The sequence below is a fragment of the Platalea leucorodia genome, assembly GCF_965183815.1.
Source record: "Platalea leucorodia genome assembly, chromosome: 7".
Taxonomy (NCBI): Eukaryota; Metazoa; Chordata; class Aves; order Pelecaniformes; family Threskiornithidae; genus Platalea; species Platalea leucorodia.
In genome coordinates this window covers 7,416,857-7,442,471 of record NC_138829.1, presented here as the reverse complement: position 1 = coordinate 7,442,471, position 25,615 = coordinate 7,416,857, and the positions used below count along the sequence as shown (strand labels likewise).

Genomic DNA, 25,615 nt, shown 5'->3' with positions numbered 1-25,615 from the left:
AGGCAATGGAAATCTTGGCGCCTCCCTCCACTTTCCTTAATAAAGGAAGCACCGAGCCTGGAATAGAGCTTATCCTTCTCTTTATTACAACATAGAATAAATACATTCGTGCAGTACACTCCTCGGAGCAGTGTTCAACAGCTGTTAAAGGAGGACCCCTAAAACATGGTCCAGGCTTCGCTCTAGAGGCGCGCGCTCTCCCGAGCAGTTTCCAGTCTCCTGCAGTTCCCCCACGCTCCCGTCTCTGCTGCCGTTCCTCTGCGTTCCCCTACACGGCGAGGGGAAGGAACGGGGAAAAGCAGCAGATCAAGCGGCAAGGGTCATCCCAAAAGCCAGGCAAAGGGATGCTCCTGCCAAAAGCAGCTCCTGAACACACGACAGAAAAGTTGCAAACGGAGCTAAACAGGCAAAAACCAACCCCAATTTTGAGTACTTTAATGACCCAGCCTGGTAGCAAGGCTTCTTAGATTGCTTCTAGAGGAACTCAGCTGAAAGACTTTCAGCTAAAGATTTGTTTTCCAGACAAAGGTAAGAACCAAGTGACATCAGGAAGGATCCAGGCTAAGAGTTGTGTCAGCATAGTTCCAGGGTTTCTGATCTCGTCCAGCTGGCAGGAGGAAAAACCCACTTGTCTGAACTGAGGAAACTAGTTTTATGGGAAGAAAATGTAGGCTTGAATATTGACGCTAAATGTTATAATCAAAATGGCATTTAAATGCTTGTGCAAATAAAAGCCTGCAATAAGAGTAAAACCACAAACTTTAATAAAATAGTCTGGCTTTATTTAAAAAAAATTTACAAGTGTATTTCTTTAAACCTCAAACATACACAGCTGAGTTATTCACATCTTCCATTAGATGTGGCTTATTGGTTCAGCCTCCCTCAGCAAAGTGCCACATGACTAATGAGTTTCCCCCTCCACAAAAATGTATCTACCATTTTACAAAGCTCTCGTGCAGACTTTTTTTTCTTTTTCCCCCCTTTAACACTTAAACACAGCTGGTTTGACACAGAAAAGTGACTGCAGCTTAGCCGTTGTGCAGATGGCGGCAATTTTACCCCACCTTTGCCGGCCTGATTTGCTTCTCGCTCCGTTCGGTGCCCCTCGATCGCAGGCTGATGCGCGCCGCCTAACTGGGGTGCCAGAAAAGACCACTGAAAGCATCCTGTAAGGCTCGGTGACAAGCAAGAGAAGAAGTGTAGCCCCCAGCAAGATCCTGCGGCGAGGCAGCTCGTACGTGGTTGAGATACCTAAAACAAAGAGAAGCCTGACTTTAGAGCAGAAATAAACACCTCAAACACCTGCGTAGCTCACAGTACAGCAAGGCCGAGGCTGCTTTTTGGGAGGAAGCAAGGAGACGCAAGCTGCCTGCTGCCAGCCACCTGCGAACGTATCAGTATAAAAACTTCAGCTAGTTACAACCCTGCCGACGCGCCTTCAGACGAGCTGCCCGACCAGCGCGCTGAAAAACCTTGCATCTTTGCGACAGGCGGCGCAGGGGTAAGCAGGCTCCCTGGCTGGGATGTTCTGTGCTCGCTCTGGGGGGAAAGGTTGCCTTTCCCCCCTTCGGTAGTCCCTTCTGAGACGATGAGGACCACACAAGCCTTCCTGCGCTCCCACAGGAATCACAGGAGGGTTTCAGCTCTGCCCAGTTAACGCTGGGCGCTCCTGAGAGCCGACTGTACCGGTTGCTCTGATGACAACAGGGCTGAGCTTTCTGCTCTCGGGCCTATCTGTATCTGGAATAAGCCCGCTGACACCAGGGAATTGATCCGTAGGAGGCCGTCATCAACATGTGGGCTAAAGAAGCCTCTGAACTTCACCGTTAATTAAGCATCATCACCCGTTTGCAGAGCCACCTAATTGCGCGCCACGCCAGCCAGAGCGATGAGTTGACGTTGAACCACGCTACCTGCGCTGCCGCCAGCCCCTGGCCGCTCCCGAGGGCTCAAACCCAGCCGCGCGCGCCAAGAGCTCCCCTGAAGGGTGTCTGCTCGGCGGGGCTCGGATGCCTTCATCCCACGCCGTAACCCTATAGCTCTCGCACCCCACATAAGACAAATATAAGATAAAATACCATAAAGGAGAACGGCTGTTCCCTGCAAGCCCCTGAGCTTCAGCTAGCTGTTTTGATTCCTCGCTTGGTACATGTTGCTCCTGGGAAGGTTGAGTCATTCCACCTCTGGCTTGGCAATTCAAGCATAAATTGCAAAACGCATACAGCCTTTTATAATGTTATCCTGAGAAACCTAAACCAGCTGCACTTTTGGCAGGAAAATACAGGACCACCAGTAAAATATCCAAAACAGTTGCATCTTTTAATTTATGACTGTACACTGTTTCCATAAAGAGTATATAAAACCGGTCAGATTTTATAGGTAAGACATAATAAACAGTCATACCCATTGATGCCATAAATGTGTAGAAAAAGAGGTTACTTAGAAATTATTAATTACAGTTTTAAAACTGTATTTCTTGCACCTAATAACCACAGTGCACAGACACGAGCAACATTTCTGAGTGATTGTTGGTGAGATGCTGGAGTTAAGAGACCGAATTTGCCTCCTGTGGCCGGGCTGCGGTGAGCGCTGCTGCTTCGTACCAGCTTGCGACAGAGTCCCGTCCCTGCCGGACACCGGCTCTCATCAGCACGGGCACAGATGCTAGGGCACAAAACCTTTTCATAGTCCTTAGTCCACAGGGAATCTACAAACACAGCAGCAAAGCTGGTCCCGGCTCTTAATTTGGAAGGGAAGATGGTCTGCAGAGAGCTCCTGTGTTGTGGGAGAACGCATTTAATAGATTTTTAATTTTTTTTTTTTTTTTAATATTCTTGATACATTGTCCCTTAATATTTTAGGAAGGAAATCTCATCCTTCCCAAAGGCCTGTCACAACTTCTGTGGGAGAGAGGAGCTCCTTCCCCCCACCAGGAATGATGAAGGGTACTGACACCGGCAAATAATTTCCTTCAAAACACTGGTGGGACGCTACCTCCAGCCTCCAAACCAAGCAGTCTTATAAAAATCAATTCCCATCTCAGATTTTACTTCTGTGATGTTTATTTCATTGCACAAACTTCATTTTCCACTCACGCATGGAACAGTCTGGAGAAAACGGGATTATTTTACATTTCTGTATTAACAAAGGTTAATTGTGTGTTTTTCATTACTTTTGTTACTTTTCTTATATCACTGAAGGAGAGAGGAAGAGTCTATTGTTTCCCTTTTTTTAGGTCATCTGAAATTGGGCCATTAGTTTCATTAGAAGGCCTGATTTACAGCTATTACAGCATTTATAGTTAATTGGTATGCGATCTCTGAAGCAGTACAAAATCATCGCCAAAAAGGCTCGGATCAACTTTTACTACGGCAACCTGCATTAATTCTCCTTACTCCTGTGAAAAAAGCACGACAGGCCGCTGGCTGTCAAGCGAGGTCTTTATTTTCTCGTTAAGTGTCTAAACTTACTGTTCTTGACCCATTTAATTACTGTGGTACACCAGGCAATTGCAAAGAATCTGCCACGCTGAAGCCACACGACGAGAAGCGAATGTTTCACCGGCTTTTCCACACCGATCCCCGTCTGTGCCGCCCGAATCCGGCCGTGCCCTTCGCAGGAGTCGCTCTCTGAACCGGATTCCTGGGGTTTCTGGCAGAGGTCAGCACATCTTTTCATGTACACCTTCACAACAGCAGCAGGAAGAAGCGCTTGCCAAGTCTTATTTCCAAAAAGTCAAGCTCCGTTAGGTCTTGGGACCTGGAGGTAATTGCTCTCACTAGTTAGCAAATTCCAGCACACTAGGTCTGTTTTTCATAGGTTTATTTTAAGTACCTGTAAATCTTATAAGCAGAAACCAGGAAAAAGAGGTTTGCTTTTTCTGGTGCACGGTTTTTTAATGTAACTTGTTTTTACTGAGGGCAGACTAAACTCTGAAGTTAAAAAAAGCCTGCACTATTATTTTTGCGCGGGGCTGAAGGGCTGTGTGTTCTCTGCCCCACGGTTTCACGCTTCCCGTTCCCCGTAATGCCTACGCTCCGCTTCAGGCTCTGCCCAAACAAGCCCCCTTCCCTTCGCCACAGCCATTGGATGTTGATCTTCCCCATTAACCTTTCACGTCAGTTACAACACATCGTATTTTGTCCTTCATGAGCCTTCAGGGGGCTCATTCCTGGCCTTTAGTTTCTCATCACCATGTGAAAAACACAAAAAAAAAAAAGCCTCCTGTTTTCAAGGAAAGAGGTGTAATTCACACTTGGTGCAGAGGCTGAGAATCAAGCTGGTCATTCCCGGGGGTGGGTTTCCTTCGTGCTTTCTCTTTTCCGAAGGCTGTGTCACCATCACTTCATCAGGAACGACTGGGACCGCCGGGGAGCCCCGCAGCGGCGTTCAGCGCGGCAGCGGGCGCGATCCCCTGGCCTTTCCACCCGCTGCCCAGGCGGCCTCAGCGCCACGCGGCATCGCCACTCCTAAGAGCCAGGGGACCCAACACCAGCTCGACAGACGGTAACACCCGAGACCACTGGCAAACGTCCCCTCGCTGCTCAGCTGGGCAGGCTCGTCTCAGAGAAACGCAGGAAAGACTCCAGAAACAATCAGAGAATGGAGAAATGGCACAACCAAATCGGGGGGAGGAGGGGGAAACACTGAAAAACCCCCAAACAAAACCCCAAACATCCAACCAGCAAGCCAAAAAAACCCCACAGTACTTCTCCCACCCAACTGAAAGTATCAGTGCTTATTTCACACAACCTTCCCCCGTCTACCCAAGATAAATGTACTCCCACTGGTGTTTCTGCAGATGCATCACTGGAGGTACATGTGGAATGCTGTGTATTTGGCATACAGATTTTACTTTTTTGATCTATTAGGTATTTTATGAGGGTGAAGAAAAGAAAAATCACTCACAAGTTGCTTGACAGAGAGAAAAAAAAAGATAATGTAATTCTATTCCCTAGAATAGGCTTACTGCTCATCTGATTATCCGTAGTATCCAAGACAAAGTAATGGGGCAGACATTAGATCTGGGAAATTTTCCAGGTGCATCATTTAAATAATAAATAGTGGTTGCATGAAAGCAAGCAAAATACTCCAGTCTGGAAAACTGTGTAAAGCATTAGTAACACAGTAGCACACGCTGCATTCCTGAACCTTTCTGGAGACAATATTTTCATTAGATTTACCAAGTCTCTAAGATGAGCTATTGATGCATTATTCAGAGTATCCTTGCAGAGACAGGGTCTTATCGGATGAGACATGCACATAAGAAACTGGATTTTGTCTGGCTTGTTTTTGATTGAGGAATGTGTGGCCTGGGTTACTCTACAGCCCCTGAGCAGGTAAAAACTGAGCTCCTCCAAGCAACTCTATTTGTGTTTGAACCAGTTCTACCACACAGTCAGTCCATGCAGCCAAAGCAGAATTTGCTTATAAAATGAGCTGAATTCATTGCTGTTCTTCATTAAATAGCCCTGGGAAATTCATTTGGGAACAGGCCTTCGCTAGGTGTTATTCAAATATCATGTGGCCGCCCCTGTCTCAGAGATTGTAATGTCTAAGGTAGGACAAAAACACAATGCATAAAGCTGGTAGTTGAAGAAGTCCAAAATAGCAATTCATCCTTCCCCAGACTAGCTACAAGCCTGATCCCAGGTCCTCAAGAGTCAAAAAGTGGTCTTTCATCTATTTTAGCAGACACTCTTTGGGCACCGTCATCGTATTTAGATCTTAACAAATAAACCAACTATTGCCGGTGTCGGAAATTTCTGCTGAACACCAGCCAGCACAGCCTGTTCCAACATACAATGCAACGTCTACACAACCATGAACTCAGCAAAGGCTCCTCAGGAGCCCAACTCAGTACCTCCTGCAGCCTTTGCACCACGGCCGAGGTCAGGCTTCCAGCCCTGATGGCAGCGAGGCACCTACCGTCAGCCGCTCTCCTCCTCCGCCCTCCAGGACAACAAGGACTAAATGGAAGAAATCTCTTTAACAGCTGAATGGGGAAAATTGTTCCCCAGAAAGAAACAGGTCCGTGGCTGCCTCAAGGAACGAGGAGGTCATTTGGTTGATAAATACAGCGCAACAGTTTTAATTACTTTAATTTGAATGTGACCAGGAAGTGAAAAAAAAAAAATGGACAACAAATGACCATAGAATCACAGAACACCAGGTTGGAAGGGACCTCAAGGATCACCTGGTCCAACCTTGCCGGGCAAGAGCACGGTCACAATCGAGTGACTGCGGCGTGGGGTTTGCTGCAAGCACCAGCAGTCAGGCAGGCAGCTACCCGCTGCAATAGCTGAGGGGGGTGGTTGTTTGTTGGTTGGTTTGGGTTTTGTTTGTTTGTTTGGGTTTTTTTAATGCCTCTGGATAGTATGCCTCTGTGTATGCAATTGCAGCAATCAGGGCAAATGTCAAAAAACTGCTAAGCATGATGAGGCCCAAATACGACAGATCCCAAGGCAGACAAAAAGAATATATTTTTAACCAGATCATGTCACCTGTTAGTCTTGCAGCAGGGCAAGACCCAATACAGCCCATAGTGCAGGGGTACAAGGAATAGTCACCCTAAATACCACAATACAGTTTTGGCTACCAAAAAATCCTGCTGAAGACAATGAGAGCTACAGTAAACACCACCCTTGAAGACCAAGCAATCCCACTTGCAGACAGCAGATCCACCAGTTCAGATTCAGCTTAGTAAACCAGTCTTTTTTTTTTTTATTATAATATTGTTTAGCTATGCTAGTTTTCTGAAGGCTTAGCGAGCAGAAATTGCTCACCAAGGTGTCGGATGAGTGCCAGACCCCAGCCTTTTCCATGCCACAGACTTGCTCAGCCCATTTCACGCACTTGTGCTCCGGGACACTGCCGCAGAACTGTCCCCTACTCATCGCGATTCGCAGAGCTGTGCCCGCAGCTCCTCTCGTTCAAACCAGCACGGGATCGGGTGTAGAAGCTTACGGCGTGCTTGTAAAACCACCACCCACGCCTCCAACGCAGGACACGCAGCGCCGATTCTCTTACTTCGGGCCTGAAGCTGCCGGAATTGCCTGCCGAACGCACAGCTGGTATTACCGACAAACCCTTTGGTTCCAACTGACTTCACCTTTGATGGCATTTCCAGGGGCTTGCTTGAATTGCTTGGAAATAAACATATCTATACTTCAATGATGTTTGAGCATTTTTTCCCCCCTTTACTTCAGAGGGAAACGTAACCAACTTTCCAGTAAGGAAATATTGAAGTCTTCACTTTGCAGTAAATTCTTCAAAATCAGACGCCTACTGACTCTAAAAGGTCTCTATCTATCACAAGGAAGATTTAAGAAAAAACCTAATTGGGAGTTTGAGTTTACAGCTCCTACAACTTTTATTTCTTGGTCTTCTAAGCGAAGAACTCTGTTCTATCAGAAATAACAGTAGAAAAGCCAAGAAAACCCCAACCCACCAAATCAATAAAACAAATCTAGGACCCCTAGTGATTCTTTTTAGCCTCTTCCATCTGCTTTTTCTAAATAGCAATTTGTTTCAAACGCTGTCAGGGTGTCTCTGGGCAGGAGTACAGGTCAACGGCATGTGGTGAAACAAAAATTAAAATAAAACAGGTCTGCCACAGCACGCCTCAGCTAAGATGGAACAGCGCAGAGGTCTGCTACCGGACACTAGAGAAGGGAAAACAAAGCCTAGAAAAGTAACGTTAGCCATGAAACAGCTGTCTCTGATAAAGCCAGTCCTGACTCCAAAGGTAGAAATCAGTGATGAGTTATTCCTCCCTCTCTTCCCCCATTCCTCTCCTCCCTGATATCAGAGGGCAAACATTTCAGATCCTGGCAGCCCAAAGCCACGCGTGCCCCGCTGCAACAGCAACCCGGCCGCACCCCAGTGCTCCCGCTCCAAAGCGGCAGCTCCGATCCTTGCCGTTCAGCTACTGCAGTGACCAATAAAACAATCTCCGGAGTGTTTAACATCAAAACTAAGGCACTTTTATTTGATGTTTCACATAAACTGTTTCCCCGTTTAATGGTGACACACATACATAAACGGTAAGATATATCTAATTACCTATATCAGAGATTTTATTACAAATTACCCATGACATTGGTAAGTACAGTTGTGAACCTTGCAGTAGAAACATCTTTAAATGCAAAGACACAAAGGCAAAGAAGCCATCCTTGGTGGGGGGAAGAGAACGGAATCAGATTTTCCCATACTACTTTCCCTGAAACCTTCCTCTTTTTGAGATGAAATCCAGGCTCCAGAGACCAAACATTTCCACTGAAAAGCGAGTACAGTGGGGGATGGAATGGAGGGAAATTTTCTTGTGACAGCTATCTCAAAATACATCTTCAGTGCTCCTAAGTGAATGTGTCATAAAAAAAACCCAACTCTTCCACTGGTTTAAAAAAAAAAAAGTTTAAAGGAAGAAAAGTTTTAGAGAGCACCTGGTTCTCCAGCATTTTCCTAGCACTGCAATTCTACTGCTGCTCTAGTTTTTAAATAGACCTGAGACCAGAATCAGGTACCCACGTTTATTTAACACATAAACAAACATTTGCCTTTGGAGTAACTAAGCCAGTGCTACTGCCTAAAGGTAAGATGAAAAAGCATGGAGAAATGAAGATCAAAGGAGATCTTCATTCAAAGAACAAGGAGAAACGCCTTCTGCCCCACAGAAACTGTCTGATATAATTTTAAAAGAAGTAGATGTTTTAAAATGTAAAGACAGGAAACTAAAGATGAGAAAGGTTTTACAGAATAAAGGACACTTTGTATTACTCTGACCTAATATGCATTTTCTACACGTTCTATGCCGCGGGCTGAATGACAGCGCTGGGACAGCACTTGCCGGCCGTGCATACTGGTTTCTGCAGGTACTGCCGTAACAATGATTTTTAGACAACTCCAGTCCCGCTGCAGGGTCCTACCCAAGAAGGCACCAGCCTCGGTACAATTATTTCACGTGGAGAAAGGCTACAGACTCAAAGTACTACGGACTATACACTTAAAGACTATTGACTTAAAGCACTGTAGCCGTAAAGACTATAGACTTAAAGAACTCTGAAACGGGACATAAACCCCTTAAAAGACGCAAGCTGACCTACATCCATCTTCAAAGGAACTGCAAATCCAGTTGCATCTGTAGACAATACGTTAAAAATGTTAACAAGTTAAATAAACCTCGTCTTTCCGCTGAGGAGTTATGCAAGCTAGAGATCTACGTTCAACAAGACTTCACATGTGTAAATCCAGTGCATGTTTGATAAACATATTTTGCACCTCATGTGAGCCCAGAATTCACCATGGGTGTCTGCATATTTCCTTTGATAATAATCAAATGCTACATTTAATCAGGTTCTCCTAACATTTGACCAGGCAGCATCACTTCAGATGAGGTGTAACAGTTTCAACCTTAGAAAATGTCAATACCAGTGCAAGACAGCAGCCATTCCTGCCTCGGCAGTAGATGCTGTCATCTGAGCTAATGCAGGAAACCGTGAATGCACTTTCAAAAGTTAAAGCAATGGCTTTTTGTCATTTTTTTGTTGTTTTTTTTTTTCTTAGTTAAAAGAAAAAGAAAACCCTGAAGCTGCTAGAGTACACCATAATCCCCAGTAGTCAAACTTCAGAGAAAGGAGGCATATTCTCAGCTGGTCTAAGTCAACGCGGTTTACAGATTTCTGTGCTGTTACAGGGCACATTCAAGACAATGATTATCTGAAAGTTCTCCTCATTTTAGCAAGCAAATGCCTGTTTTAAAATAAAAATGGGAAATGGAAAGCAGAACCTGCAAACACATTAATCCTTTGCAAGCAAAGGAAAACTAAAGGCTACCCCATTTCTTTTCGCTCACGTGTTTCAACTCTACAAAGGATACAAGTTCTATGCTGACTTTTCTTTCTTCAGTTGTTGGGGGGCTTCCTCACGTCCCACTGTCCTCCCAGTAATATATTTAGTCATTTTAATGGCTCCATACATGTCAGTCAAGAACCATCATTGATTATGCTGGGTAAACAGTTTGCTTCTTGTTGCTCACCGCACATCTCTGTGCTATACATTCCTGCCGGCGCTCCAGACGCCGTCTCCAAAATACATGCAACCACTACCATTTGGATGATTTTTTTTTTTCCCCCTTCGAACTCAAAGGATTTCTGCTTAAAATCTTTCCCAAATAGCTGCTTGAACTCGTTATCCCCGCGCACGTAGCCGGTAACAAAAGGTTAACGTTTATTTCTAGAAGCCTTGCTCACAGGAAGCCTTCCTTCAGCGCAAGGGACTTCCGTAACGCGCGCCTCTGCGAGCGGAGGGGCTGGGAGCGCTCTTGGATGAGCGGGGGCACCTGGTCCCCCATTTGTCATCTTCCCGAGGTCACCCGCCAGCTGTCTGTCCTCTCAACACCCAGCCTCGCCACCGCGGCAAAGGCATTCTCCCTCGCTCAGGTTTCCAGGTCTGAACTTCCAGATACAGTAAATCAATCAGCCGTCGCAGAAACCGCTCAAACAACTGCCAAGTAAGCATTTTAGCACCCTTGAGCAGCCTCGCTGCGTAGCAAGGACACTGCAGTCCTAGCTGGAATCCAGCAAAGCACTCGCTCTGCATGACTAGTATAGATTACACTTTGGAGGACTGCAGAACTGCAGCTACATTTAGGCTATGACTAAATCAGGCTCCACTCGTACTTGACCCTGAGAGGAATGTCATTGAACGCAAGGGCCTTTTCTCAGCTATGATCTCTTTTTTTTTTTTTTTTTCTTTTCAGTGGCTAAAAAGACAATTAAGCCATCATTTCTGTAATTGCAAAGTAGCTCTCTTGTTAACGTGCTGTGGAAATGCTGATCTTCGAATTTTTCATCTTTCCCCCTGCCCTCCAACTCCACTCTTCCTCCCGCACGCTACGTTTAAGACAAAGGTCACCAGAAGAACGTGGACATGTTTAAATAATTATTATTACTCTGAGGAAGTTAACCATTGTTTTGTAACTTACTACCTGAGTCAGGATTATTTTCTTATTTTCTTCAGGCTTATCTTTTTTTAAGGATAGGGCAAGTTCAGTCTTAAAGACATCACTGGGTCTTTCCCCACGGCTAGGGGAACGTTTCCCCGGGTTCGACTCCGGGAATACAGCACGTCTTCTGTATGCAAAAAGACAGAACACAACTTTTATTCTGAAAGACAGTTCTTATGGACACACAAATTCTTCCTTTAGGATAAAAATTCCCTACAGTTCCTCACGCTCTGCCTTTTTCTCTGACTTCTGCACACCCCACCGCGTACCATAAATCCCCAAGTGCACGGCAAACGATCCATAGTGATGAACCGGGGCTTTGAGCGAGCTACATGAAAGAGATCCCTCCTGGACCAGCTTCCATGTAAATTATGCAGCTATGAAGCAAACTGAGCCCTTTCTAAACAGAGCGCTCGGTCAGGAACACCTACAGAAAGAGGATGGAGACGCACAGAAACTTTTTCTCCCTCTTTTTCACTACATTTTGCTTGATGCGCGGTTCTGTGGCAACAGACCACAAGGACGGTCATGGCTGTACCACAACTGCAGAGTAGAGGATGGCCTGTCACAAGCAGACAGGAGATGTTTTTGCCCCAGCAGCTCTAGTAAAGACCTTGACTTTGGGCCCAAGGCTGGAAATGGACTGGCCAGCATGCTTTTAGAGGTTTTTTTGCATTGAAGGACTGTGTTTTAGTCCCAGCAGGGAGGACAGAGCCCCTGCGTGACTTGGGTGTCAGGCATGGTCACAGCCAGGCTGCAGACCAATGGAGGTCAACAGTTTCCTTCACCCTACGGCCTCCCCCATCTACCTGCCCTGTTGCACAGCTCTGAAACGCCGCTGCAGGGCACCCATCTCACTAAGAACGGTGAGGCTGGACCTAAGGGGAAAGAAACATCACCTTCTCCCCCTGCCAGCATAAAGGACTGAGAACAGGAAAATAACACCAGAAATGCATCTACCACAGCCACAGGCTTTGCCCCAAATCACTTCTGATGAAAACAACCCCATCATATGAATGCAGCAAAAGCCGTATATAACCTCGGCTTTGCAAATGCTGTCTCCCCAGGTTAGCCAGTTTATTCTGTTTTCACTGTGATGCAGCATCCTCTGCTCTGACAGAGTAGCAATGAATTCATGTTGTATGGTAATTCCAGTTTAATATGACTCAGAAACAAAACAGCACAAGATACACAAGAATTTCTAGAGGGTTTTTAACCTCTGATACTGATCAGATAAGTAAGCTGCCAAACCTAATCATTATCTCAAATGTATAACTACGAGCACAGAGCAAGTTAAAAACTTCATTTGAGATAATAAGAACACAAAGTTATTTTCTTTAGGCAGTATTTGAACAGCGTATTTGTCAAAAGCAAAAAGATTGCAGTTTGAACGACACTATTTAAAGATGATGAGACTGCTCGGGTCAAAACAATGCAAAAAAACCAGCCCGCCCGGTATCACAGCTGACTAATGCTCTAATGCATTAGAACCTCTGCTTCTTCAGGTTCTGCTTGCTGCTGATCAGGTCAGCATTTCAGCCCGGTGTTGAGGATCAAGTTTACAGCTCTCAGCCATGCTGGCGTTTGCTCCTCAGGAAGGCCTGGAAGAGGTGGGAAGGAGGAAAGAGAGGAGGGCAGGAGCCAGGAGTGAGGGCTTCTCCTCAAACCACGGCTGGGCTAAGAATTAGAAGCATCTGCCCAAGTCTTGTGCAGCCTTTTGGCTGAGCCCTCAAATGCCGGCCTGCAAAGGAACCCTTTAGCCCCACTCTGTATCACAGAGCAGTCAAAGACAGCTCACAGAGGTGGAAGGGAGAAGGGGAAAGAGTGGCTCTGTTCTCTTGAAAATATTTTTATAGGGGAATGAAGGAAAAAAAAACCCCACTCCTTCAATCCTAAGAAGCTTCCTCCTATCTGTCAACATATGGTAGGAGCTATTATTATTTGGCTTAAATATAAAGTTTCATTTTAAGCCTATTTTTCTATTTTAGTAGTTTGACATTTCTATTGTGAAATCTGGGTGTAATTCTCTGGATTTTATTGTCCTTCTCTGTTGTGCCCTGGTGGAATTTCTAGAAGGGAAAAAGCAGTGATGATGGGAGATTTTCATTTTACTCTTCGAAAAAGACAATGAGTTAAGTGTCTAAATGGAATCATTCTTTGTTTTAAATAATTTCTGTTGAATTAATTTTTATTCTCTGCTGCTTTCAGTCTAATACAATTTCCTGAACCAGCAGGAGCACAGATATGAAAGCAGAAGTGTGCTGAGTTAGGCAGAATCCCTTGGTTTCACCTGGGGGAGAAAAGTGCTAACAGAGTTGTTATAGAGTGACATTCACAATTACTGAAATTCTCCACGGATTATCTGTATAACAACTTGACCCACCTTGCAAACTGCATCCTCAATAAACATAGCCAAAGAAGTTGTGCCTACTGATTGAATTGATTCTGAAACCCTCTGGTGCAGAAACTGCATTTTTAAACGTTCGCAGAGAGTGCCTAGCAATTGAGGGGAGGATTATAATTAATAAATAATGACATTTAATAAATTATCTGGTGATACCCTGCTGAGGAGCGAACTCACATTAACACTAGGTGGCAGAAGGCTCTGTCACATTGAAGACACCTGCAAACAGACTGCACTCATAGACCTAGACTTAAACTTGATAGCCGATTTTAGAAAAGCTAAGGGAAAAACAGCTGAAAGCAAAATAGCTATAAAATACCATTTTCCATCCACTCTTCCAGTTCTAATTCTGGCTCTGACATCTTTAGCGCACATCATTTCACTGTTTAAAAGATCGTTGGCTATCCCTGAATCTGAATACACTTTCTAAACTTGAACCTTAAATCGCTTCTTATTCAATTCAGGTGAAATTCTGTATGTGACAGGTGATTCTATTAAGCTTTTATTCAAGTAAAAGAGGAATTCACAGTTTAAAGAAATAAATGGCCATTAGGGCAAGTACACAGTAGAAACATAGCCTGCTAGTTACCTTCAAAGATACTTGAAACCGAGCTTGGAGTGCTGTAGCAAGCACACTTCTACAGCTGAAAGAAAACCAACAACCTGCAAGCAAAACTCATTCACAAAACTCCTCAAGACTCACTGTGGAAGGGCTCTCAAAAATGGCAGCTGCTCCTTCATGGAGATGCATTTTCAGGAGATGCTTTTGTAATTACATATAAAATTCCATGGTGTCAACTGGTTTCTTCTAGTTTTACATATTTATCCCTTTAAAAAGTGTTTATGCTTGATTTTCTTCGAGTCTGGCTGCTCTATTTTCAACTACTCTGAGTTTCTCTCTCATCTAGTCTGTATCAAATTAAAATAAGGAAACAAAACATTTAACTTCCAGTAAAAAAAGATAAGTGAAGAAATATCAGCAATCACAACTCAAAGGCAGTATATAAAGAAGAATTTGCTGCATGGGCTCTAACAACCTGGATAGAAAAGAAAGCAAACAGCAATGTCAGATGTAAGGAGGAAGCCATAAACAGTGAGGAAAAGTAGAAGACAAGCAGCGTCTAGATGTTGAAAAACAAAAGGGGGTGGAGGGAGAACGACATGCTATTTCCTCAGACAAATAAGTTAGAGTTGACAGCAAAGACTTCGTCTAGATCACTGTGGCTCCACTGCTTTTACACTTGCCAACCGGTAACGTCGCAGATTTACAGCGCTTGAGGGTTGGGTTCTACAAGCGTAGCTGGTGCCAACGAAGAGCTCGGTAGCCTTGTGGCGGGTTATTTTGCACCTCTAGACGTGGAGGCTCTTTGTGTTTAAATATAGTATATTTTATCATTCACAGTTGTCAGCAGTGGAAATTGTCATCTAAGCAGTAAAAGATGCTGTTGAAGAAACAGGAGGGATTGGTTAGAAAGTAAAAATTACTTTGGCCGTGACAACTCATCTCACTGCCCATTTGGAGGGTAAGGGATCAAGCCACCCCTTGCAAATTGCTGCCTGAGAGTCAGAAAAATCAATAGTAGGTAGGAAAGCCTACTTGCCAAGGCTACAGCCACTGCCAGCAGATTATTAATGCATCTGTCTGCATTCTTTAATGTTTCCTAAGAAGCAACTATGTTAACTGAAAAGGTGCGATGTGTCACCAGCCCTTCTCTTCTCTCCTCTTCATTTTCTCTCTATATTAAAACCTTGGCTACCAAAGAAAACAATCATGTTTCACCTCATCTTTTCCCAGCTTTTCTGAAGTTCAGTTCCTGCTCTAGAGCAATATATACAGTCTAAGTACTATCCCTGACAAGCTGTTTGACAACCCTAAGTTGCACATCTATTTTACTCCCAGAGCTTTGGAGTTGGTAGGGCTTAGATGGGAAATGGGAGGCCAATTAAAATAAACACAGACAATATCAATGAATTCTTCAGAAACGCACAAGACAAGCAAAATGAAACACTACTGGCTTTTGCCCACAATTAGAATTCAGCCCATCTCACAGGCTCAACGCTCTGGCTGAGGTCCAGAAAGACACTTAAGCACATGTCTTATTTTAAGCATATGAGTACTCTCATTGATTTTTCACTCATACCAGTAAGAATATTCAATGCGCTTAAAGTTAAGCACATTGTTAAGTGCCTTCCTGGAGCAAGGCCAGGCTATTTAGCCGTTGCAAGAGTTAGTCTACAGAATATTTGCCATTATTTTAACTTCTCAAGACTTTCTTTGAGATAAAGTTTTACGGTGTATGGAAATATTTCATTCATCGAGTATCACATGAGCAATGACCAGTTACAGCAACCTTCAGGGAACAAGTATTCTTCCCCTTCCCACATCTTCTGAAGCAGTAACTGGAAGGATTATCAAGATACATAAGCAAACACACCGATAAAGAAAATTAGTTTTGAAAGGGAAGCCAGCAGTCTTACTAATTTGGAAAGCAAAACTAGCCCCATACTGAAAAGCTGACAGACATATTAATTTTCAGTGAAAACTAATAAAGTCATTTGCCAATATCCCATTCCAATACCAAGTCCTGTACAGCAGCTTTGAAAAACAAGCTAATTGTTGACTGAAATGAATTATCACAATAAGCACATATTCAATTCCGTTTTTTTCCTTCTTCCTTTTACATCAAGTTGAATACAAAATTTGAGGAAAGGCCCGTTAGTGTTTCCTCAAGATAATCTCACCACATCAGAGCACCTTGTAGAGATCAAAAGCACAACAAACACTACTGCTTTTTGCTACAAAGAAGCAAAAGCCATTCGCTTTGCTACAGACAACTGCATTAATTATCTGGTTGGCATTATCCAAGTTCAGTATCGCACCCTGAATAAGAAGTAGAGAAAGGTGTTTAACGTAAGGAAAGCTGTACTGGGTCCCAGCAACGCTCCCTCCACCCCAGGAGCAGAAAAGGGAGTGCACGGGAGCCCGACCACACCAGTGAGACAAGCAGGACAATACAACAATTTGCTCCTATTTTACAAGCAGACGTAGCTTTTCATTGCAGTACTTGTTTCTTCCTGAAATGTTTAAACTTAGTAGTGAAAGTATGTAATTGACAGGGCAATATATGAACAGAAAGCCAATTTAAAACTAGATCATCTCTTTGAAACCTCAGGTTGACTCACAGCTGTATTGCTCATCATGCCTCACACCAATGCAACTCCACTGCTTTCATGTTAGCAAGCCCAAACCTCATGGTGATCCAAGCCTCAGCATCTAAGACATCACTTTAGAAACTGGTGGCCTACCCTCGTGGACAATCTCTGAGACCTCTGCAAAAGGTAACTAAGATGACAAAGGTAGCCTGCTGACAAACAGACACTTTCTAGTGGATGCTGGTTTAGAAGTCCTCAATTTGAAAGAAATAATATCTCTTTTTTTATATGGAGAGTTATTTTACATATCTTGATGCTGAGATTATTTGATGAAATTTTATCATCTCGTCATGCAGAGTCAGAGCAGACAGACATAAAGGCCATAAAGCAGAGAAGCGTTGAGGCTGGAAGGCACATCTGGAGACCGTTCAGTCCAGCCCCCCTGCTCAAAGCAGGGGCAGCTCAAGCAGGTTGCTCAGGGCCGTGTCCAGTCAGGTTTTCAGTATCTCCAAAGAGGGAAGAAGACTTCACAAACTCTCTGGACAGCCTGTTCCAGTGATTGACCTCCCTTGCAGTAGACATGTTTTAATGGAATTCCCTGTATTTCAGTTTGTGCCCACTGCCTCTTGTCCTCTCACTGGGCACCACTGAGAAGAGTCTGGCTCTGTCTGCTTTACTCCCTGCCCTCCATCAGGTACTTACACACATCGACAAGATCCTTCTGAGCCTTCCCTTCTCCAGATTAAACAGTTCCACCTCCCTCAATCTCACCTCACACAACAGACACTCCAAATCCTTACTCACTCCAGTGCGTCCATGTTTCTTGCACTGGGGGGCCCGGGACTGGACCCAGCACTCCCGATGTGTCTCACCAGTGCTGAGCAGAGGGGAAGGATCACCTCCCTCGACCTGCCGGTAATGCTCTGCCTATTGCAGCCCAGGAGGCTGTTGGCCTTCTTTCCCACAGGGACGCGTCGCTGGCTCATGGTCAACTTGGTGTGCTCCAAGGCCTTCTGCGCAAAGCGGCTTTCCAGCCGGTTGGTCCCCAGCCTGCGCTGGTGCACGGGGTTATTCCTCCCCAGGTGTAGGACCTTGCATTTCTCTTTGTTGAACTTTGTCAGATCGTTTCTCCAGCTTGTTGAGGTCCCTTTGAAGGGCAGCACAACTATCTGGTGCGCAAGCTGCTCCTCCGAACTTTATATTGCCTGCAAACTTGCTGAGGGTGCACTCTTTCCCATCAGCCAGGCAGTCATGATGAGACTAAGCAGTACTGGTCCCAACATTCACCCCTGGGGCATACCACTAGCTCCTGTTTTGCTTTACAATCCACAACCCATAACAGGTATGTTAACGTCACTAGATTGTATTGCTTTAACTAGTTCCCATTTTTAAATTAAGATGGTTAAATGAGAGCAGTATTTGAATACATGCAAGAATCAAGTCTGTTTCTGAACAGTATCTGCTGGCTTAACTCATTCTTAAAAGTGAATTTCCTTTAAGAAAAGTTCAAAAATCGTTTACGACTTCAGAGGGAAAGACAGACTTTTCTTTTTTAACTGCTTTGGTATGTAACTAACCCAAATGGTCGACTTCATTAAGAAATCATTTCTGTGGACAAAATTGCACCTTCACTTGAAGAGATGAGAGCAACAAGAAAGCTGTATTCCAGAACTGGGATTATAGCCAGCTTACGATGGAAAAACATTGAATGCTTATGGCATAATTATGTTACAGCATATGCTGCCAGAATTACAAAAATTATTCTTAAAATTATGCCCTAAATAGAATGTTGTTTAGCTAAACTGAAAGCACATTCCAAGAAATGTGAAAAAACAAACTTACCATGATTCCAAATCTAAATTATATATACTAAGGGCTTGCTTTAATAAAACTACATTGAGTGGCTGAATAAAGTTTCTCAAAAAATGATTTTAAAGATAATGAATGCCTGATGTCCAAAAGAGTGTCACATGAAATTTCATCACTGACTCATGTAAACTAACCTCAAATTTAACCAAATGCAACTGTGATCAATATTGTGTCAATCTGAAAATATCTGGGGTTTAAGGCAACAAAACCAGATGCAAGGATGAGTAAAAAGTTGGCATCCACAAACTTGAATGGAGTTCTTTGCCACTGAAAGGTCTGGAACAGTTAAACTGACAGGGAGAAGCCAAAAGAATTAAAAGTTTTGATAGTATTGCCACATTTAGCAGGAAGAGAGTCAAGTGCACAAGAAATAAAAGGCAGCTAGTTTGTTACTGTTCTGTGTTGTTTAATTTTTTTCTTTTAAAGATGGCATCCTCCACTTTTAGGCAGTTTGGGGCATGGACTGTTGCTCCACACACCTCTAAATCACCGCACAGTGTCTAGTACGATGGGCTTGCATTATATGTTCCTAGGCACTTTTGTAAAGTAAACAGCAGCAATAAATAACAAAAACCCCAACCACGTTAAATATAAACACTGTCAGATTTACCAACCTACTTTTGAAAAAGCCGTAAGAGTTACTGAACAAAGTAAGCAGCCAAAAAGGCCAGCTACATATAGTAGAGTTGTGCTACAAAAGGAGAGGACATTGGAAACAGATTCTGCGTCCACTGTGAAAAAAAAAATGAAGTCAGGGTTGTGATTTCTTTTGTTCTTTTTTCCCCCAAAAAATGCTGATCGCCTTGCAGCCTTAATTAACAGCAGCCATCCTCAGCCTTGATGACTTAAAGGGCTCATCCAGTGAGAAAGAAACCCCTCCAGTGGACAGAAACCTAACGTTTGCCAGCCAGGTAGGTCTCCGTAGCCTGTAAAAACTAACTCCTGGGACAGTTTTATCTTTGTTCTGCTGCAACTACCGGAGAGAGGGAGCGCGGTCTGGTTACCCAGTCTCACTACAGATGAGCTTTAATATAGCAGAGAGACACAGACCCTTTTCATCGTAGTACAGATACCCTGCTGGGCATGCTAAGCGATTGTATAAATGTGTGCATACACAAACATGCATGTGCGTGTACTGGCCACCACTGTGCTCTGCCATGCATCCCAATCTCAGAAGCAGGTGATATAGAATAAAAAGTTGCCTACAACAACCCCTTTTCATTGTCTTTATCATTTCTTGGCAATAGTACTTATCATGAGTTGCAGTGGAAAAACCCACAAACTAAAAACAAAAAATGAGCTGAGGGAGGAAAAGATATCGGAGTGGAGAAAATGGGAGTTTTATGCCTCAAAACAATAACCCCTACCATGACAGCCCTGCTGGCTCCTTCTCCGCTGACAGGAAATTTCTGTAAAAGAATCATGTGGTGCTGGAACACAAAACTTCATATCTGAGACAGGCTATAGTCCTGACCAGGGATTAACGAACAAAGTAAAAAGCCCAGTCCTCTCTCCTTTGCCTTCCAAATACTAAAAACTTAGAATGTGACAGAAACCTGTTGACTTTGACAGGGTTTAAGTTATACCAATATGAAGTTAAAGAAGCAGAACCGCTAAAACTGGCAGAAAAATAAAAAGTCTATGACTTCATTGCCTCACAGGGTCGTTTCTATAGTCACAAAAATAGGTAGGAAATCCTAGAGGACCACAGAAGGGCAATGGATTTATGAGGTCTGAGAATCCCAAAACAAAAACGCAATTGAGCTAGCTGATTTTATTATTTTATCCCTGAAAGCTTAAATAAAAGTAAGAATAAAAATAAAGCACAGAAAGCACCTACTAGAAAAGCACTGTCAGTATTGTCGTTTAGGCATGTTTCCCTCCCCGCCTCTGAAAAGTTGTCTGGCATTTAACATAATTGGGAGGAAGAATTTTCTCCCCTGGCGAAGTCAATTAACTCCACTGTATTTGTATCATCTGTCAGAGTTGAATCTGCTGTCTTCTTCATGTCTGACACAAGCTTCTACACCTACTTGACAGATCAAACGGGTTTTAAAGAAATTACTGTGCTTTAAAGGGAAGTTCCATGGCTACGTCAAGTATAAAAGCTGCAAGACAAGAGGTGAGTGATTATTATATTAGTACAGGATAAACTCCCCTAGAATATTGAAATACAGTGTATCTTTGTACTGAAGTTTAACTTCAGTTTAATTTCACGCTATTTGTTATTTCATTATGAAACTCCTTTAGTCTTCAATCATCATAAACATCTGTAGAAAATTAAAGAAGGTAATTTTCCTGCTTTGTGTTCTTGAACTGCTTAATTTCTCGTATTATTAAGATATAAAAACTCATTGCTGTAACAAGAAATTTAAGCAACAGTGTGGGCCACTGCTTTAACATAAAGCCATAAACAGGTATATGCATGTTTGTGCACAAACACGCACTGAAAGTTATGACCAAGCTTTTTTTTTTTTTAAGACTATATAAAACATTAGTGCTCTATGCAACACCGTACCATGTCATGTCATTAGATTACATGTCATGCCACTCTTTGGCATCATTAAACCAAGTGCCAGATCTCATCACATTTTATGGTCACTATAACTCAAGTCCAAACTCATTTCCCATTAGCCCCAATTTAATGTTCGTGTTTGTTGTACATCAGTGTATAAACCTCCTAATTAAAGGCAGCAGAGCAGAGAAAGATGGCGCGTACAATGTGCTTAACGCAGTTCTTCAGTTAAAACGTGAATGAATACAGAGCAGCATGGCGGGTAATGCAGGTGTTGAAAAAACTTCTCTCTCGAAATGCATTTCCTTGTAATTGACCGTTAAAAGCAACTGGACCGGGACTCCAGGTCTCCCAGATGGCAGCCAGGAACTGGGAGCGCTTACTGGATGCGTAACTGGGAAACAACGTCAGGGTCTCTGTGGACCTATACTTCTCGGTTTTTAAGTCCCTGAGCAGCACAGAAGAGCCTATCACAGAAGAATAACAGTCACTTTTTTCGGGGGCATGGATCTATTCTGAAGTAAAAAGCTGTATTCTACTCACCAAAGGCACTCTGACATTCCGGTGAGAGAGAGGGTTTGGTCAAATAAAATTTTTTTACTAACTAAAATAAAGGTAATAATTTCTAGTGAGTTGGTCAAGCAGAGCGCATCACGTCTGACAGGTTGCTGATGTGATTTAAGGGAAGAGAGCAAAGGGCCATATTGATTTCTCCCATCAGCAGGACAAGCTGACTTTAAAGTAGCTACATAGCAGTATTGCATTATCTGCCACACAAGCGCTAAGGAGGTTTTCAAAGACTTAAATAATATTTTGGCATATAAATCTACTACGGGCTAACGAGATGCCCTTCGTGACTGAGAAATTCTTGTACTACAAAGGTTCTATCAGCTGGAGCCACGGAAAAGCAAATACCGCAGCAGAGGCAGAGCCGGCTCTTCCCAGACCACCTCCGTGCTATCCCAACACACGCTGGAGCACACGCAAGTCCGAGCTGCCCCAGAAGCCATCTCAAACGCAGCCCCACACACGCTTTACCACGAGTGCAGCTTTACACAATTCCCCTATAATTCTTTATGGAGGTTAAAGCTGTATCAATGCAAATTCCTCACTTTTTGTACAAAAAGTAGATTCCATTTTTTCAAGGAAAAAAAGATTTGGTAGGATTTCCACAAGAATGCTATGGGTCTTCTTCCTGAATTAGTTATCTTTTTGCATCAGAGTTGTTATCCTTTAATCCCACTAGAGTGCTAAAGCTCCCACTATATGCTCTGTCCATTTAATGCACTGCTGCTGAATATATTCCACACTGACCTATGGATTTGTTTAACCAACACTGGTCTCAAATTTCTTCACCCCAAGAACTACCACATCCCTCAGTAACTCACCTAATGAAAAAAAAAGATCAAGCTCATCTTTAGGTTTACAACTAAAACAGGCAGTAACTTTTTTTCTTAAAGTACCTCATTCAAACTAGTTTCATAGGAGCTACACCAAAAAAATATTTAAACACAATTTACACACTGATAGATCTCAAGAAATAAGCATAAATGGGGATTCATCATCCGATGAGGTATTTTCCCTGCAGGGATCTCATTTTATCCCAGTGATACTCAACAACTTTCATCTACGATTTAAAAGAAAATATAAAAGTCACTCCTTGTAAAATGCACAGCTGTCAAAAAATCTGAGGGGGCTGGGAAAATAGATAAATTATTCAGGCTAATCTGTAGCACTTACTCATACCGACTTCTTCCAACTAGAGACAGCTTAATAGCAAAGGTCAGGCAGCTAGGAGCAAAGAACACAGGTCACACAAGACACAGCACTACATAAATTAATACTGGAAACAACATAGAGATAATAGTGGTCAACTTACAAAACGTGAGCTCTGGTTACTTCTGTAGCTAAGGAGGTGGATACATACACAAAGTAATATCAAGCAGGGGAATGGGGAGGGGAAAAAAAAGGATTTACATATGGTCTGAAGCCAAACTCCAAAGGTATTTTTGTGTGTAACTGCCTTTGAGGATTTTAGTCTACCTGATTTAACAAAGGCTATAGAGGAATCTGTGATAGGATCAGATCTGATCCATCTCTCTGCATGGTCAGTCTCTTCCTCTGCGGCTCTGCCAGCCCCTTTGCAAACAGCACCCGCTGCCCCACGCACCGATACGTCCTTTTACACTACCGCCGTGTTTCCAACACCTTTCCTTCTCTAGTCTGATTATCCTAAGCTAGTATGTGGTTTTAATCAAGTCAGAGCCTACAGTTCATTAAAACTAGCAAGACAGACTCGTCATTCAATTAGCTGCTCTAGAAAATGTTACCTTTGTCTATTCAGTATTCAACCTGTTTTTCTGCAGGAAGTTCTCTGAGCATTAGCTTCTCTCTTCTGGGGCAAAACACCTATCTTCAGCTGCAGTTGCTAAAACAATCAATGCATTGACATGCCTACAGAAACACCTAATAATACGACAGCAATAACAACAAGGAGTTATTACATTGTAAATGTAAAGTGATATATAATGATATATACATATACACATATGCACACACACAAATGTATATGTCAATAAAATCATTCCAGCAGAAATTACAGCTTTTCTGGGTGCACAGAGCATGCCCTCAAAGCAGTTATTCTTGATGCCCTAAGTCCTACCCTCTTCTTGGCAGAATTAATGGTACCACTGAAGTTTCTTCACCACCTTGCAAGGAAGTAGAGAGTTTTTGGGAGCTCTCATTCCCCCTACATTTACCCCCACCATGTGGCAGCTATTCTGCTGGGAGCATCCAATCCTTTTACCAGAGGAAAAGCAAAATTTTTGGAAACAGCTCGTTAAGAGAAAATGTAATCAATGAGTTTACGTGTAGGTTGGAGAAAAGGGGGGAGGAAAGAAGGTGAAGGGACTCAAGGAGTACACATGCTTATTTCGATGTCTTTTTCCTAGAAATTTTGCTAAATTTAGTGTGTCTTCTGAACCGTTTTTGTTTAGTTTGATTTTTTTTTTTTTACATCAGAAGTATTTTAAAGCCTCTCCTTTATTTGTATTTTTTTGCTTTTCATATTGTTTTTGCTTTCTTAAGGAAACTGGCAGCAGAAATGCTGGTCTAAAAACAAGTCACAAACATTTAGCAGTGTTGCCATTTCAAACACCAGACTCAGCTAAAACTGCTGTGTGGCAAGACGATGCTGTTTCAGCTGTTGGAGCCCTCAGAAAGGGCAGAAAATGCTGAATAAAACCAAAATATAAGTCATGAGTCAACAAAAACTCTGGGATTTGTTGCAAATAACCATCCTTCAAAGCAGCCCAAAATAGAGGATGCACTATTCTTTGAAAACACCAGTATCCTGCATTATCACCTCCACACAGCTTATGTGGTCCTCTCTAAGTAGCAAGTACTTCCCAGTGCCTAACATGGGTATTTCAAAACAGATAATCCCACTTTGTAGATAATGAACCAAAGCAACAATGGGGAAAAAAAAAAAAAAGAAGGAAGAAGAAACAAAAAAATAAGGGCAGGCCCATAAGGAGCTTAGATGTATAATTACCATAGATTTCAGAAATCTGACCCTAGTAGCCTTCCCAAGCTCACCTGAAGATAGCAATGTGTTGGGGAAACCAGCTCCGCTCCAGAGGTGTAGAGTCGAGCCCTGCTGTACTTACCTGCCCCCCTCCGCAGGGCGGCTGGGCAGATGCCGATGCTTACGCTGAACTCCGTTGCTGCTCCACTACCCCATGGAAACAAGAGGGGCACCCCTGCACGAGGAAGGCATGAACCAGACCCATACACACATAGTGAAATCTCATGTATTTGCTATCCCCATTCACAAAGTATCTTTCTAAGAGGATAAAAATAGCATTAAAAGAAAAGACATTGATTTTCTCTTCTGATCTTTAATTCTAGGGCAGCCAGCCTGTAAAACCTGCTACCGTAGTACATATGGGCAGTTGATCTTAGCAGATAGCTCCAGACGGTTTTTCAGCACTTCTGTTTTGAAATACAGGAAAGTCAACTAACAGCCAGTAGCTCCCAGTAAAGCCAAACACCTACCGACTCAGCCAAGCCATTACTCAGACGAACAGCCTGCAGCACCAGCACGCTGCTTCGCTGCCGCGGCGCTCTGTCATACGGGTAGCCGCATTCCTTTGCTCCATTTGCAAACATCCCTGAGCCATGTCGAGCACACTCCTCGATTATATGAAAGTGCCTGGGAGCACACACAGTTCATCCACCGTGTTGCAAAAGAAAGTAGTATCCACACATACTGCCCAAGGGTAGGAAAATTAAAGGCACATCTGTAGGCCTAATCCTGTTCCCACCGAAGCCACTACAAATCCCCTCTGCCAGGGCCGGGAGCAGAACTGGACCTATGTCGAGCTTTTATTTATTTTTAAACCTGCCGCCCTCAGCATCCAAGCAAGTTCAAGGGGGATTTTTCAGAATAATGTTTTGACACTAGAGCCAAAAACAAGTCAGGTGTTTAACTTCTACAGCTCTTAGGAGAAGGCAGGGAAGGAGTCTGGCGGTGTTAGCTGCGAGCCCTCATGAAAATGGTGAGGAGGGTGGCTGCACTGAATTATCACTGCTGACATCTCCGGGATCCGTACCAGCTATTGCAACACTACTGATTGCTCAGATGCTTGTAGAATTGGACACCAGTTTC

At 43.4% G+C, this 25,615-nt stretch overlaps 1 protein-coding gene across 5 annotated transcripts in view; it reads right to left on the bottom strand.

Moving 5' to 3' along the window:
• Positions 1-164: 164 nt before the first annotated feature.
• The window catches only part of MNAT1 (MNAT1 component of CDK activating kinase), a 126,380-nt gene continuing 100,929 nt past the window's right edge, over positions 165-25,615 (bottom strand). Inside the window, exons 8-9 of one of the 5 annotated variants that reach the window (XR_014228868.1) lie at positions 24,615-24,707; positions 1,116-1,251 (exon numbers count right to left, since the gene is read on the bottom strand). Coding sequence is in view for 3 of the 5 variants with exons in the window: in XM_082318276.1 (XP_082174402.1) it covers positions 883-1,251 (369 nt within the window). In the remaining 2 variants the exon portion in view is untranslated. Of the gene's footprint in view, positions 1,252-3,470; positions 3,760-14,755; positions 14,852-24,614; positions 24,708-25,615 lie in introns of those variants that run through there. The other 4 variants (XR_014228869.1, XM_082318276.1, XM_082318277.1 and 1 more) reach the window with 4 other exon arrangements.